The following is a 14,596-nucleotide window of genomic DNA, read 5'->3' as shown; positions in this document are numbered from 1 at the left end:
GTCATGCTAATGGAGGCAGCGTTTTCAGCTGCACAGATACTAAATTTGCTGTTTCAACCGGCCAGTTGTTGGACCGGTTCCAGGCCTGAAGTGGCTTTTTTTTGCTTCAATAACAGTCAAATTGTTCAGAGCATTGTTTACATGATCCACTAACTGTACTTCTCTTTTCCACTGCGTAAGCATGCATGCATTCAGACTGCAGCAACTTCTCTGAACGACATTATTTAGGATATTTTAAACAATTCCTGTTTATTTCAGCTTTGCATGCAAGCAGAGTTGTGAGATGTTACTGTGACTTCCTTTTTTTCAGCAAAGCTGATAATAACAGGCACACAAATCCAGGTCTCTGTTCGACCTGGAGTAACCTCTTTTTGGATTGTGATGTTAGCTGGTTTCTATACTTCACTGTTGACCCTGGATAGGGGAGGAGGGGTTGTTGCACAGTAGCATCGCCTAGCACTGCAAAATAATGCATACAAATCATGTAATTTATCAAAGGGGGATGAAGACATTGATTTTCTCACTAGTGTAACTCCATCCTGCAAACATTTTCTCTTTCTCCCAGTTCTGGCTTAGAGAAAGATTTTCTGGAGGAAACAATATATTTGCACTACAGTGAAGTTGCATGCATTCTTCCCCAACCTTTCTCTCTACATGTGGATAGTTAGTGGCTGTGCCAGCTGCTCTTTCCTTTGGGTTGAGTTTGCTGTAATTATGTGAGAGCAACCTCCATTCTGACTTTACCCACAGTCAGCAGTTTTTACACCTGTGTCCTTATATGTTTTTTTTTCTGGTGTTAAATAAAACAACTTACTAAGAGCCGTGATAGGAAAGGAAATAATAACATTGAATCGGCGTGTGGGTTGAGACCTTTTTTATCAACAATTGATTCAATGTATTAAAAAGTCAGAAAAAGTTTTATTTTGCATTCGCCTAATAAAGGACTCCTATTGTGCTTTTAGGGGTTTTCCCATTCCTATAGTGTGTTATATAGGTTGTTGTGCATGTAAATGGTCTGCAAAGCTCAAAATCCCTGTGTTCCCTCCAGAGAGAGTTTCTCTCCCACACACTCCCCCCTGCCTGAAACACCTTGTTTACTTATGTAACATAGTGGCATCACTATGTAACACTCGCGCCTCTATTGGCTAGCGCTCCAACACATTGTACGTGATAGGCTAGGGGCCGGGACATCTCGTAGCGGTTGACCAATCACAACCGAGCAGACTGGGCTCTGGTTTCAGACAGAGGGTGAAAAGAGGTGCTGCAGCACAGGCAGTATGAGAAAAATAAAGAACTTTTTGAACATTAAAGCATGGAGACATGTCCCAGTAGAGATACAATACAAATATGAACCTGAAAATGAGAATCATAGGGCCCCTTTAACATTTGTTTTTCGACAAACAGCTAATCACACAACACTGCTTGCTTCATCTATATCAGTTTGTGCTACATTGTCTGCCCTGGTGTCTGTGCGTACACAAGAAGATGACGATATATACTTTACATTGACCTTCGCGTAGCTACAGAATGTATCATTTGTGCTAATGTCTGTGTTCTCAGGCTGCATCAGTGACTCACTGTTATGAGTGATTTGTAGTTGAAGGCCTTTTTGTTGACAGTCATGAGTGCAAAGAGACACTCAACTCAACACTTTCTCACTGGTAGAAACTCTAATATATGAACCTTTTACATTATGTAACCTGTCTATTAATGGGACAGTGTTTTTATGGGGCTTCTGCTTTATTGCCAGTGTTACAGAACCCTTGAGAGTTCTGCAGGAAAGTGACTTGGGTGCTGTCAACAATGTCTAAATGTTGTTTTTACTGGGCAGTAAATCAGTTGAGCGGTACAATATCTTATTATTATGCTGAACATGGTCTCATTTACACTGTTTGGTTTCAGAATCAGAATCCCCTTTATTGACAAAGTATGTTGACATATAAAGGGAATTTGACTCCAGTTCACATCGGCTCTCATTAGACGTGAAGACAGTGTAGACATCCAGCCAAAAAAAACATGTCAAGCTATTATTTACAGGCGAGAGCTGGATAAACAATCTATATTCAGCTCAGATTGCTGCTGTCTGCTCAGGGTTGTGGTACAGGTGGTGCAAGATTCTGAGGTCTTGTGCAGCTAGGGTTGACAACCGTAAGAAAATATTGTGATATGTTTGGTTGTCAGTCTGACAAATGTTCCTAGAAAGCTCTCTGACCTTGGTCGTATACTGTTTTGAAGCCTTGAGATTTGTATTCAAATGACACGAGGGTGGTGCGAAGTGCAGCCGAACACAGAACAAGACATTCTTAGGCAACAGAAATGTTACTTTTAAACTGGGAAAGGGTCCGAACTCCAAGACAATAGCAAAGACAATTTATAAACCAATAATGACCCAGCAATTACAAGAGACTTGCCCTAAAGCATATCCTTTTTTATTGTTAGGACCATCATGCTTTATTGAAGAAAAGCTTAAAAATAGCGAATAAACGTATTTTAAACTATTTTACTCAGGTAATTAATTAAATGAGTGTCATTTTCTCATAGACTTCTATATAATTGGACTTTATTTTTGCAACCAGTGGAGTTGCCCCTTGCTGGCCTTTTGAACAAATGCAGTTCTAAGGCAATTCACTTTTCAGACCTGGATGCTGGCCATTGATTCTGAAAAATGGCAGCCACTAAGAGCCAGATCTACAAACCATGGCCAGATAAAATCAGAAGGATTTTTTCGTTTATTCCTCTCAGTATTTGTGCCACGGTGGTCTCCGGTAATATCTCTGGAGTTGTTCAGTGAAAGCAGCGTTTCTTGCTCTGAGCCAATCTGTATGCTAATACAATCTCTGCTTTCTGCGACTCTCATTAAAGTTGAGTCGAGTGCACAGGAAGTGTAGCATGAGCCGATGACGACATGATTCCCAAAGGAGCATCTGACAGCTGAAGCCTAAAGGAGATGCCATCTTTGGAAGTATAGAGTATCTAACAAACTGCCATAGCAGCTCCGGCTGGTGTTATTTTCAAATCTCTTTTTTCTGCTACCACTCCACCCCCTCCTCCTGTCCTGTCCTGTGTTGCTGTTTGTCCATGTCCTTCCCTGTGTCACTGCCCTCCCACCGTCTGCCATTGATCTGTCTTCCTCTAGCTCCGTGGAATTCCATTGAGGAACACTTGGCATTGTTGGAATTCCAGCCAGGGTGCATGAGTGGGATGCTGTGTGTTCCCGTGATCCAAGCCTCATTACATCTGCCTTTCTGCACACTGCCTTGCACACCGTTCCTGTCAGCATTATATTTGTTCCCTTTCACTGATCACAAACATGACGAGGCTGAATGCATGCTCGTATCGGGTGTGGCAGAAACTGGGAACAGAGACTGACACCCATCTCCTGTGGCCTCACTCTGGCATTTCACCGCATACTCGAGCTCATGTGCTGCAAATCACTGGGACTGATATGTGCTGCTGCTTTTAATTAACCCACACTGCCTGCCTGCCACAGTATGCAAGTTAGATGCTGAGCTCAGCAAGAATAAAGGAAGGAATTGTGTATCTGAGTTATGCAACATGAGCTGGAGATCTTCTGAAATGGGATATTTTTAGATGGCTCACTTTGCTTCCTAGTCAGCTTAGTGGAAAGCAAATAGGAACATTTATTGTTACAGCTTGAGTATTTAGTAGTAGTATTTACATTTTAAGCTACCTAATAGTGTTACTGCCCTCTGTCAGAAGGGAAACCCTGTACTTTTACACAAATCAATGAATGTGCAGTGGTACAGGTTAAGCCAACAAGTAGTTAAACACACAACATGTGATTATCTGCCACTAGGGATCTCTCAACTGCAGCTATAACCAAAGACAGTGACGTTGTGATGTAGCGTGGGATCATGGGAGGTGTTCTCTTCACCACCGCTGTTGTCATCGCAGTTAGCTGCCTTCCACTTAGGAGTCCTTTAGTGTTCATCATTCAGGCGGTTTAACCATGAACCCAATGGTCCACGTAGGTCTTCTTCTCTCTAAAAGAAAGCGACCATGGCCGTTCACACAATACACCAGGTTTCTACTTAGTCTGCAAGATTGTATCGCTACAAGTTTTTGATAATGTTGCAGTGTTTTAGCATATATTGAATCATCAAGTCAGTGATGGACCAAACGAGATGTAATATGGATGGAAATGTAATACAATTTCAACAAACCCTGAATCAAGTATCACCCCTCCAATTACTTTAATCCACGTAAAATAAGACAAAGCTCTAAAAAGCTGGAAACTGGATAAAAATGAATATCAAGTTCTGGCAAGCTGTGGTCACACATTGATACAATTACAAATCTCTCCGAGTCTTCTTTTATAATAACAATGTTTTTTTGATTAAGTAATAAATAATTTGTAATAATAATGTCAGATTTTTATTTTATTTTAAATGTGACCAAATCTAAAATACAGAAGGAAAATAGCCTCTTGGTTAACTGTGGTGCGTTTGAAGAAATGTCTATTAATGTGCACCGCCCGTTAAATGAACTTATAACTAGATAAACAGATTCCATTTATTACTTCCAATTGAGAAGCTGAAACCATTTACAGTTTGGCTTTCTCTACGCAAATATTGACTCGAATGATTAATTATCAAACTTGAAGAATACTGTAAACCCACATGACTGGACTATTGTTTCAGCTTAATTGCTGCTTTGACATTAGGTCAAGGAATTCGCTTTCCATCATTGGGTTGCATTGTGCTAAATTTGCTACTGTACAAAGCAGAGCACATGGATGCAACCACATCGATTACATAATCCACTGCCCCCCCCCCCACCCCTCTCTCATTCTTACACCTCTGTTCGCTCTTCTCTTTCTGTCCTGTTCTTTCCGTGGGTCAGGAGCAGTGGGTTTTCCTGCACTGTGTCCTCCTTTAGCTGAGACATGTCACCGTACAGGAGCTGCATGTCATCATGACTTTACATACACATCTGTGACTGCAGCCCACATTATACACGTTGCGTCTCGCCTGTTTGTTGGCTTTTAATTTGAAAAGCACTGCATGTTAATGTGCATGCTTAGGTTGGAGAATAAATCTGTCAGGAGCACGCTGCATCTTGTCTCTGATATGAGCGGCTGTCAGGCAGGAGATTCTCCATTCAGTGCTGGAGGAGAAAGGAAGAAGGATGCTGTCGCTTCATTTGTAATCACACAATGGAGTTTCTGTTCCGGCATTGTTTGAGGTCAATCATCTGATAAACTTCCCAGTCTGGTTAATGAAAGCCAAAGTCTTTATTGATCCATTCTCTGCATGTGGAAGCCGTAGTTACTTCTGCCAAAGAGGATGTGTTTGTCAGTTATAAATCATAAATCAGATTCCAGGGAAAGTTAAACCATGGAGGAAGAGGAAGGGATACGATTTGGGCTGTGGATTTGTTTAATTCATTCTTGGACTGGAAATATTCAAAGTAAAAACGTAATGCATGCTGTCAAATTCAGAATTTGGATAATATTGTGGACATTTGGATACGTTTAGGGGAAGTTTATCCACGCTCCCTTCTCTTCCTGCTTTGAACCTTATAGGTGAATTGACACTGTACATGTTGCGTTCCATGTCTTTAAGTTACTGTCAGGAATCTTCCCAATTACTACTGTACGCTAAGAAGCTGTTGGCAGCAGGCTAGCAGCTGTGTTTTGGTCTCACTCATACTGAGTTTCTTCATTCACGTTATCTCCTTCACACTCGTTTTTAAATATAATTAAGTAGTAGTAGTAGTAGTATTGTTATAGTTGCAATACTGATGTGAAAGTGACAGTTGTCAGGTCAGGTACAATCTATTAGGGGTTGAATGATGATTACAAAAATAATCTGATTGTATGGAAGTCTATGAGAAAATTGAAAATGAAAACTTCTTTCTTGATTTATTATCTTAGTTTTTCTTTTCCTAATAAGTATGTAGTCTCAATTGCTAGTCTAGTGTCTTCCTCAATACATGCAAGATGTTCAATTTGTTACACTAAAAGTAATATTGACAGGTTTCAACCATGGTGAAGTCAGTCTTTTCGTCTTACATCGTTATCCCATTGGAGTGTCTTTGTTTTGATCAGCAGCCAATCAGCATCATTTCAGTTCACTGATGCAGATGAAATCTAATGTTCTCTAAAGTAACACATTGAGAGGGTCGTGCAGGTGCTGTATCTCTCTCTGAGGTTTTTCTTTGCTTCTCATTGTTAGAACAGAGTCGGTTTCCAGTTACTATTGTTGTCTGTGTAAATGCATTTAGGAGGGGCTCAAACTGACATTTTAGTGCAACAAAGCTGCTTTGGAAAGTGGAGACCAGGAGGCAGGCAGCAAGAAGCCCCCGGTGGAGGCACACCCTGTACTGTTTGAGCAAACCAGGACACTATGGACGCACCGTGTGGGACACTTTGTTAAAGAGGCCCTATTATGCTTTATGGGGTTTGTCTGCATGTAAATGGTCTGCAAAGGCTACAATCCCAAAGTTCCCTCCAGAAGGAGTTTCTCAAGCCCCAAGGAAGAGTGCCGTCCGTTGAAGCAAATGTGCCTTGTTGCCGAAAAGGTTAAGTTGTAGTTCTTGATGCATTTGGGCCCAGAAAAACGTTTTCCCATTGACTGACATTGTGAAAGAGATATCTGTAAATCAGCATATACAATTTTGCTAAATAAACTACCCAGTATGAACACACTTCAGCCCTTATTTTAATCATTAGGGTATAAAAGTTGTAAAAAGCGCTAAAAGCCATTTACTTCCACAAAATAGTGACATCACTATTCACTTCTACTGGCTAACCAGCTAACCAATCAGAGCAGACTGGGCTCTGGTTTCAGACAGAGGGTGAAAAGAGGTGCTGCAGCACAGGCAGTATGAGAACAATAGAGAGCTTTTTCAACATTAAAGCATGGAGACGTGTCACAGTAGAGACACAGAATACAAATATGAACCTGAAAATAACTATAATATGTCCTCTATAACCGACAGTTTACAAGACAACAATGTGAGTAATTCCAGGTATTTATTTGAGGAGTTGTTCTTTTGAAAAAGACACACCTTTTAAATATGCACCTTATAACATCATAGGGCATAGTGGGGTGATTTTAAATGTCACCTTAAAGCTTTGTGCGTCAGACACCTGCTCACAAAAACACATCAGTGGCACCTTTTATCAGAACAAATCTGCAACAAGCTCTGACAGGCTCATAGCAGCTGAACCCGGTCTGAGGAGGTTTGAGCCAGATGCTGAGTGGAGACAAAACAGCCACACACACACACACACACACACACACACACACACACACACACACACACACACACACACACACACACACACACACACACACACACACACACACAGAGTCACACCCTAAGGAACCTGTGACGCCACTTTAACAAGGCGCCCGGCTATTAAACCAACGGTGCTGCAACTCCAGATGGAGCAAGCACATCCTAGCTGCCAGACCTCCTCACCATCATCCTCTTCTTCTTGCTTTCAGCGCCTGTTACATTCATTTAGGATCTGGAGTCACTTACTGCATCCAACCGTAAGTGTCAACGATGAGATAAAGCTTCTGTTGCAGTTGCAATACACATATGATACATATGAAGCTTTCGGAGTGATAGCTGCAGGAAGTTTGAGTCATTTTGCATCAATGGGAGTTTTCTAAAGTGCCGGATAGCGGCTGTTGGCTCCGGACAGAAGCAGCGTGTGATTTGGCAGATACATGTCATCAGTTATTCAGCAGAAGTACTTGCACTGACTCACTCTAAGGTTCCATTGACGTTTCTTGAATCTAAAAATAGATTTAGTCCTCATTTCAGTCGTAGCAGCTTGTCTGGAAATTGATAGAAAATCCCATTAAGGGGTTTACAGACAGCTCTCTGCTGCTGGAGGGAGAACAAGAGTAATAGATTGACCAGGATTAACTCTGATCAACTGATCTCTCCTCCAGAGCTATGTTAAGAAGCTAAGTATGCTTTCATCTTGTGGTATGCTCCGCTGACAGCGAGACCGTCCTGCTTTTACTTCCCTCTCAGACTACCACAGAAGTTAGTGCAAAGTGAGTGCTTTACACACAGATATGTCATGTAAAGGGATTTAACTAGAGATGGGGTCGTACATTGATTGTATCAAATGTATCTGCATCAATTTGGATAACCTTTTTTCCAGGCTCAAGCTTCTTAAATGTTATCGAAATTGAGCTGTTTGGGAATGTTGGTAAGGAAAATAAAAACAGCATCATTTTGGGATCTTAGTTGTGATTGATATTTTTTGCCATTGGAATCCTTTGGCTACTTCCCTAACGTATATATATTATAACACTTAGTTTGGTGGTCTAACAATCGGAAGGTTGTGGGTTCGATTCCAGCTCCTGAATTCTACTAGTCAATAATACAATATAACAAAACATTTGGTAGTTATAGCCCTGATTCTTTTCATATTAGATTTTAGTCGCTTGAATATCAACTAATGCATCACTACTGTTACTTAAAATGTTTACATTTTTGTGATTCAATATGGCAATTGAATGGATTCAGATTTGCAAAATTATTGTTTTGAGGATTGTCAACATCAGATTAATTGGCAAAAATGTAAATGATCTAATAATTGTATTTAATCAGCAAGGCATACTGGCATCATGATGTCAGTTACATTCATACTTAAAAAAACATGCATGTTAACAGGCAATATCAAGTTCATTCAACGTCCGATAAGCCGATGACGCAAGAAATGTTAAGGTCATGTCAAAATATTGTACAATGAGTTGATAATGAAAAAATTATCGAGGTCATTTTGATATTTTTAATGTATTTTGCATGTCCATAATAAGATGAGTTAATAACGTGAACATATTTAGCTCATGTCCATACTAATTTTACAATTAGCTTATAAAGTAAAAATATTGAGGTCATGTCCATAATACTTTACAATCAGTCCATTTAGTGATGAGGCGTAACCATGGGCGTAACTGCTCCCATTTCTTCTGTTATTGTCATCAAACTGAATATCTATTGGTTTTTAGGATTTTCACTATTTTTCACATGTTACCGAATAAATGATCAATAAAACACAACAAGCTCTTGATTAATCTTTAATATGAATATTTAATAGTGCTTTATTGACATAAATAACATTAAAACAAAGCTTTTTTTGCTAAATAATCAGTTGAGGATGATTACATGCTCGACCAATCAATGAATAATTTAGAAGAACTACAAACAGAGATATTATTTGGAATAAACAATAAAGTGTCTGTACATAGTCTCATGGTTTCAATCAAGTTTTGTCTCTAACCATTGTTTTCTAATGATGTTTTTCTTTCTTGTGTGTTTCAGGTAAGAGGAAGACGCTGCTCAAGCTCCCCAAGGAGGTGTTTGAGCAGCCTCCTCCCACAGCAGTGTAAGACTTTTTCCTTATTGTTAACTGTCACGATTTATGATGTCCCCTATTTTCATCCATCACACACTGAATGAAACCTAGTAGACAGACTGCTGAATGTGGTAAATGATTATCTGATGAACTGCATTCAAAAGGAGAGGGAAGTTCAATGATGGCTTATATTATCATCAGTGTATTGTAATTGGAATACAAACGTGAGTATTAATATCTTCACATCACACCCCTGACATTTGTTATAACACAATAATCATGTGTACGTCCTGTTGCTCCTTCATCATCATCATCATCATCATCGTCCTCTCCTTGCTCCTGTTAACATGAGGCTCAGACTGCAGCTGTTTGCAGAGCAACAGGAAAACGAAATGTCTCAAAGTGAACCATCTTCATTGAGAAACCTGCAGCAGCAGAGGCGTTTTGGTTTCAGGCGAAATTCATATGAAGAGTCAGACTTTCAGCTGTATTACACTCTGTGCTCCCATTGCATTCACATGTTTTATTAGCTTTTTTTTGGTAATCTTTTACATTTAATTGAATTTCTTATTGTATAATTGGGTTATTTTTATTTATTGTATTTAAAAATTAAGTTATTTTTTTACAATTTAATATTTTAAATGCAAATACTTTTAACCCATACAACACCCTTTTTAATGTGGTGATTAGATTTGTCCCAATGAATTAGTGTTTTTAATTTCTATTATTTCTTTTATTTAAAACATGTATTTTTTTTGTGATTTTGTATTATTTAGTTTATTTATTGATTTATTTCATTTGTAACTTTTTTAGTTTTAGTTTTTTAATACGATCATCAAAGTTATTATTTCAATTATTTGCTGTTTTTATGTAACTTTTAAATGATATCGCATATATGCATTTTGTTGCATTTATTTGGCTTTATAAATCTGTTAACTTTGACTGGACGAAAATGTAATTTATGATCCACATAAAATGTTCTTCAACACCTCTATGAACAACATGAGCGATATACAGTATCATTTGAATTCATCCACACAGGCTGCTTATGCTTCCTCAGTAGGGTTGAGAACAAAGACATTTACATTTTCATCTGTGTTCAACATTTTCCTGACTTTGACTTCCTGCTTCACTTTGTTGTATCTTCCTCAGAAGTCAAATATAACCTGGTCATAATATAAGTCATATCTTTGTGTGTTTCAGACCCCCCAGAGATTTGGATTCGAAAGCTTGTGTAACTATCGGAGAGAAGGTAATTTCATTAGATAGGAGTGCATAATTCATGTGTTCACCTTTCCTAATCCCGTTCCAGGTTTATACATTTTCTCTCCTACCTTGTATATCTTGCATAACTCGTCACTATTTACTTTTCTTCCTCTCCCAGTGTATTAGCACTCCTCACAGGTCAGCTTAGCAGAGGGTCCGTTAGCCGTAAAGAACGCCCGGGTGAACATTACAGCCGAATTGAACACTTCTGATTGTGGGGAGACTGGAATGTCTTTTATTGCCCGTCGGGCCGTACAAATATTTATTTTAAACTCATCAAATAAGTGGAATTTTCCATTGGCTGAGCTGCCTGTTTTTCTGTGCTCGAGTTTGGCCAGAAGTCAAAGTGAAAGATGTCTGGTGAATAATGTAAAAGAGATGAAAGACTAGTCTTGCTGCATGGAGTTATTTAAGGATTCAGACTTCGAAGAATATTTACATAATGTAGGAAGCTGGTGGTTGAAAAAGTATTCCAATCATTAACTTCAGTGAAATACCTTACACCACTGTCACAAGTAACATCTCTGCATTCAAAAACGTATTTAAAGAGGCCCTGTTGTGTTTTTTGGGTTTTCCCTTTCCTTAATATAGGTTGTTGTGGTTGTTAATGGTCTGCAAAGGCTAACATCCCAAAGTGTGTTTACTTCTGTAACATAGTGACATCACAATGTCACACTCCCACTTCTATTGGCTGGAGCTCCAACACTTTGTACATGATAGGCTAAGTGGTAGGACATCTCCAAGCGGTTGACCAATCACAACAGAGCCCGCCAGCTAACCAATCAGAGCAGACTGGGCTCTGGTTTCAGACAGAGGGTGAAAAGAGGTGCTGCAGCACAGGCAGTATGAGGAAAATATAGAGCTTTTTGAACATTAAAGCATGGAGACATGTCACAGTAGAGACACTATATACAAATATGAACCAGAACATTTGCATAATATGTCCTCTCTAAGAAGTATGAAAGAAATATGAGCAAAATATATTTCAAATTTAATTGCAGTAAAATTCCACATTTCATTGTTTTACAATAAAAGTACATGATGTTTCTGGATTCCTATTACTGCTGCATCAGTATGTTTGATGCATGTTTCCACTCTATGTGTAAGGTTGTGATTATTTATACATCTATTCCAAGAGGCTTTTTGATATTTGGCTAAAGAAGTAGGACAATTCTCTCAACAAATACAGAAACACTTCATCATTCAGTTAATCGAAAACATTCAGAATGAACACATCTGGAGAGGTTTCCACTAGACACGAAGGGGATGAAAACTGTAGCTAAAGCTGCACGACAAAGTGTTTATCTCTGATCCATAAAGTAGCATAACATGAAAGTACTGAAGTGAAGTGGGTACCTTACATTTGTACTAAAGTTCAGAACTTATAGTTAACTTTCAACAACTACAACTACAGTAGATGAGGCATACCCACTCCTGTCCTCTCCTCCTGTGTTAACTCTCTTTAATCAAAGACTATTTTTTATATTTCTTTAGTGTTTATATGCCCCTCTCACGCGGCCTTGTTCCTCTGTGGTGTCTGCAGAACTTCGAGGTGAAGGCCGATGACCTGGAGCAGATCTGCGAGCTGGGCCGGGGGGCGTACGGCGTGGTGGAGAAGATGAGGCACGTGCCCAGTGGCCTGATCATGGCTGTGAAGGTGAGGGTCCCTGCATTTCAACAAGCCCCCATGCTTTCACACGTAAGGTGGTATATCAATGAAATAATATTTAAATCCAATTTGATTAATTTAGCTCAATATCAGCAAACACATTTGTCTCAGGGGGAGAGCAGGAAATGTGTGGTGTGTGTGTGTGTCGGCTGTCAGTGGCGGAGTCAGTCACTCTGTGACCCGCTCCGTCACAGGGGCCTTTCACCAACAAACATGGAGGAACTACATTTATAATGTGTACCTCCCCGCATAGAAATGTCTGAAAAGGACTTGACCTAGTTATATATTTTGTTAACTTGTGTACCTATATTATCACTAATAATCTTATAAAAAAATCATTATTTTATTCAAAGTCCCCTGTCAGCATTATGGTTGTCTGCCAGAAACGGTAATTTGTTTAGCTTTCTTTCTTTTTTTACATATACTTTATAAATTCATGGTTGTTTAACTAAATATCTAACTGTTAAAAGGATGTTAGTCTTGGGACATCTGGATTTTTGGTTATTAGACAAATAAGCTGTTAGCGTTGAATGACCAACCCTGTTTGGCACAAAATCGCATTTCACATCAAATCACATTGTGCATTTGAAGCCATATTCATATTAACTTACATCAGAATTACAGACTCTGGTAAATTAACAAACATGCAAAAGACACAGGAACGTACCTGGAGGAAGATATATGTTGTAAAATGAAGAACAAACAAAGCATTGACACACAGTAGATGCCCTTGTGGTTCTGAGCCGTTGTACTTCATGTCCTCAGCGGATCCGGGCCACCGTGAACACTCAGGAGCAGAAGAGGCTGCTCATGGATCTGGACATCTCCATGAGGACCGTGGACTGTTACTACACCGTCACCTTCTACGGAGCGCTCTTCAGAGAGGTAACCTGCTGTAGAGATGGAAACATTTAGAAGGTTTCACCTGTAGGAGACAACTCGTCTGATTAGAGGAATGGTAAATGGACTGTACTTATATAGCGCTTTATCCAGTCTTTAAGACCCCTCATGTCATCTGAGCGTACCTACATTCACACACATTCACACACCGTTGGCCATGCCATCGGGAGCAACTCAGGGTTAAGTATCTTGCCCAAGGATACTTCGACATGTTGACTGCATGGGCTGGGATCGAACCCACAACCTTCTGGTTGAAAGACTCCCTCGCAGCCACAGTCACCCTGAGGACACACCATAGGGCTGTGTTCCAAACCTGAATACATCTGACCTTTAACCTTAGCTGCACACGTTCATATCTTTTTTCTCTGTTAGGTTCTGATTTGAATCATTTATTTGTATTTAAGTATGCATTTAGACAAGAAGTCTGACCTCTCTTGTTAGCAGACAATTTAGTTTCGTAGGAAAAAAATGTCATATTTGTTAAGGAACGTTTAAAAAATATATTATTTATTTAGCAACCAGAAAGTGTTTTGTTCTGTTTTTCCTCACAGTATGTTGTGTTATTTTAAGTGCACAGCATTTTTTTGTAATATATATGTATATGTTTTATTCTTTTTATAATTCTATTTTTTGGTTTTAGCTTTAAAAAAGACAAACATGTTAGATAATTAAAAGAAAGAAAACAAGAATAAAAAATACATCAAGATTCTAAAAGTAAAATAAAAAAATAATAATATATGTAAAAAAATAAAATATATATATATAAATATATAAATGATGAAGAAACTGTAAAATATTCAAATATTTAAATTAAAAAAGGTGTCTTTAGTCCAGATCTCTGAATACCTGTGAAGGATGCAGACTACTTCCTGCAGCAGTGAGTGGATGTTCAGGATTTCCTCGCCGTGACTGTAAACACTGGAAATTCCGTGTCTTCCTGTCCGTCTGTCTGGAACGCGTCCTGGTGTTGTGTTTTCCTCATCTCTGTCCTCGTGTGTCGGCAGGGCGATGTCTGGATCTGCATGGAGCTGATGGACACCTCCCTGGACAAGTTCTACAAGCAGGTGATCGAGAAGGGAATGAGCATCCCCGAGGACATCCTGGGAAAGATCGCCGTCTCCGTGGGTTCCACTCAAATCACTCTGAGCAGCACAATTCAAAATGATTGACTTCCTGTGAATGCTCAGCTTAATGACACATAATTGTTGTCTAACTCTCATTTGCTTATTAATGAGCTTTGTTATTACAGATAGTAAAAGCTTTGGAGCATCTGCACAGCAATCTGCAAGTCATACACAGAGGTAAGAGCCGAGTGGAGAGCCATTAAAGCTCTTAATGTCCATATCCACTTCTGATATGCATCAACACGCCGCTGCATGAGAGGCTTTCTTCCCTTTCGTTACTCCATCCAG

General features: G+C 39.3%; 1 protein-coding gene across 1 annotated transcript in view; it reads left to right on the top strand.

Moving 5' to 3' along the window:
* The window catches only part of map2k6 (mitogen-activated protein kinase kinase 6), a 30,268-nt gene that overhangs the window by 3,743 nt on the left and 11,929 nt on the right, over positions 1 to 14,596 (top strand). The window contains exons 2-7 of the mRNA XM_034227508.1: positions 9,316 to 9,379; positions 10,553 to 10,601; positions 12,159 to 12,272; positions 13,050 to 13,169; positions 14,189 to 14,305; positions 14,434 to 14,485. Of these exons, the coding sequence (XP_034083399.1) occupies positions 9,316 to 9,379; positions 10,553 to 10,601; positions 12,159 to 12,272; positions 13,050 to 13,169; positions 14,189 to 14,305; positions 14,434 to 14,485 (516 nt within the window). The remainder of the gene's footprint in view (positions 1 to 9,315; positions 9,380 to 10,552; positions 10,602 to 12,158; positions 12,273 to 13,049; positions 13,170 to 14,188; positions 14,306 to 14,433; positions 14,486 to 14,596) is intronic.

The sequence above is a fragment of the Gymnodraco acuticeps genome, unplaced genomic scaffold (genome assembly GCF_902827175.1).
Source record: "Gymnodraco acuticeps unplaced genomic scaffold, fGymAcu1.1, whole genome shotgun sequence".
Classification (NCBI taxonomy): domain Eukaryota; kingdom Metazoa; phylum Chordata; class Actinopteri; order Perciformes; family Bathydraconidae; genus Gymnodraco; species Gymnodraco acuticeps.
The sequence above is the reverse complement of the archived record's forward strand: the minus strand, read 5'-3'. Positions and strand labels throughout refer to the sequence as shown.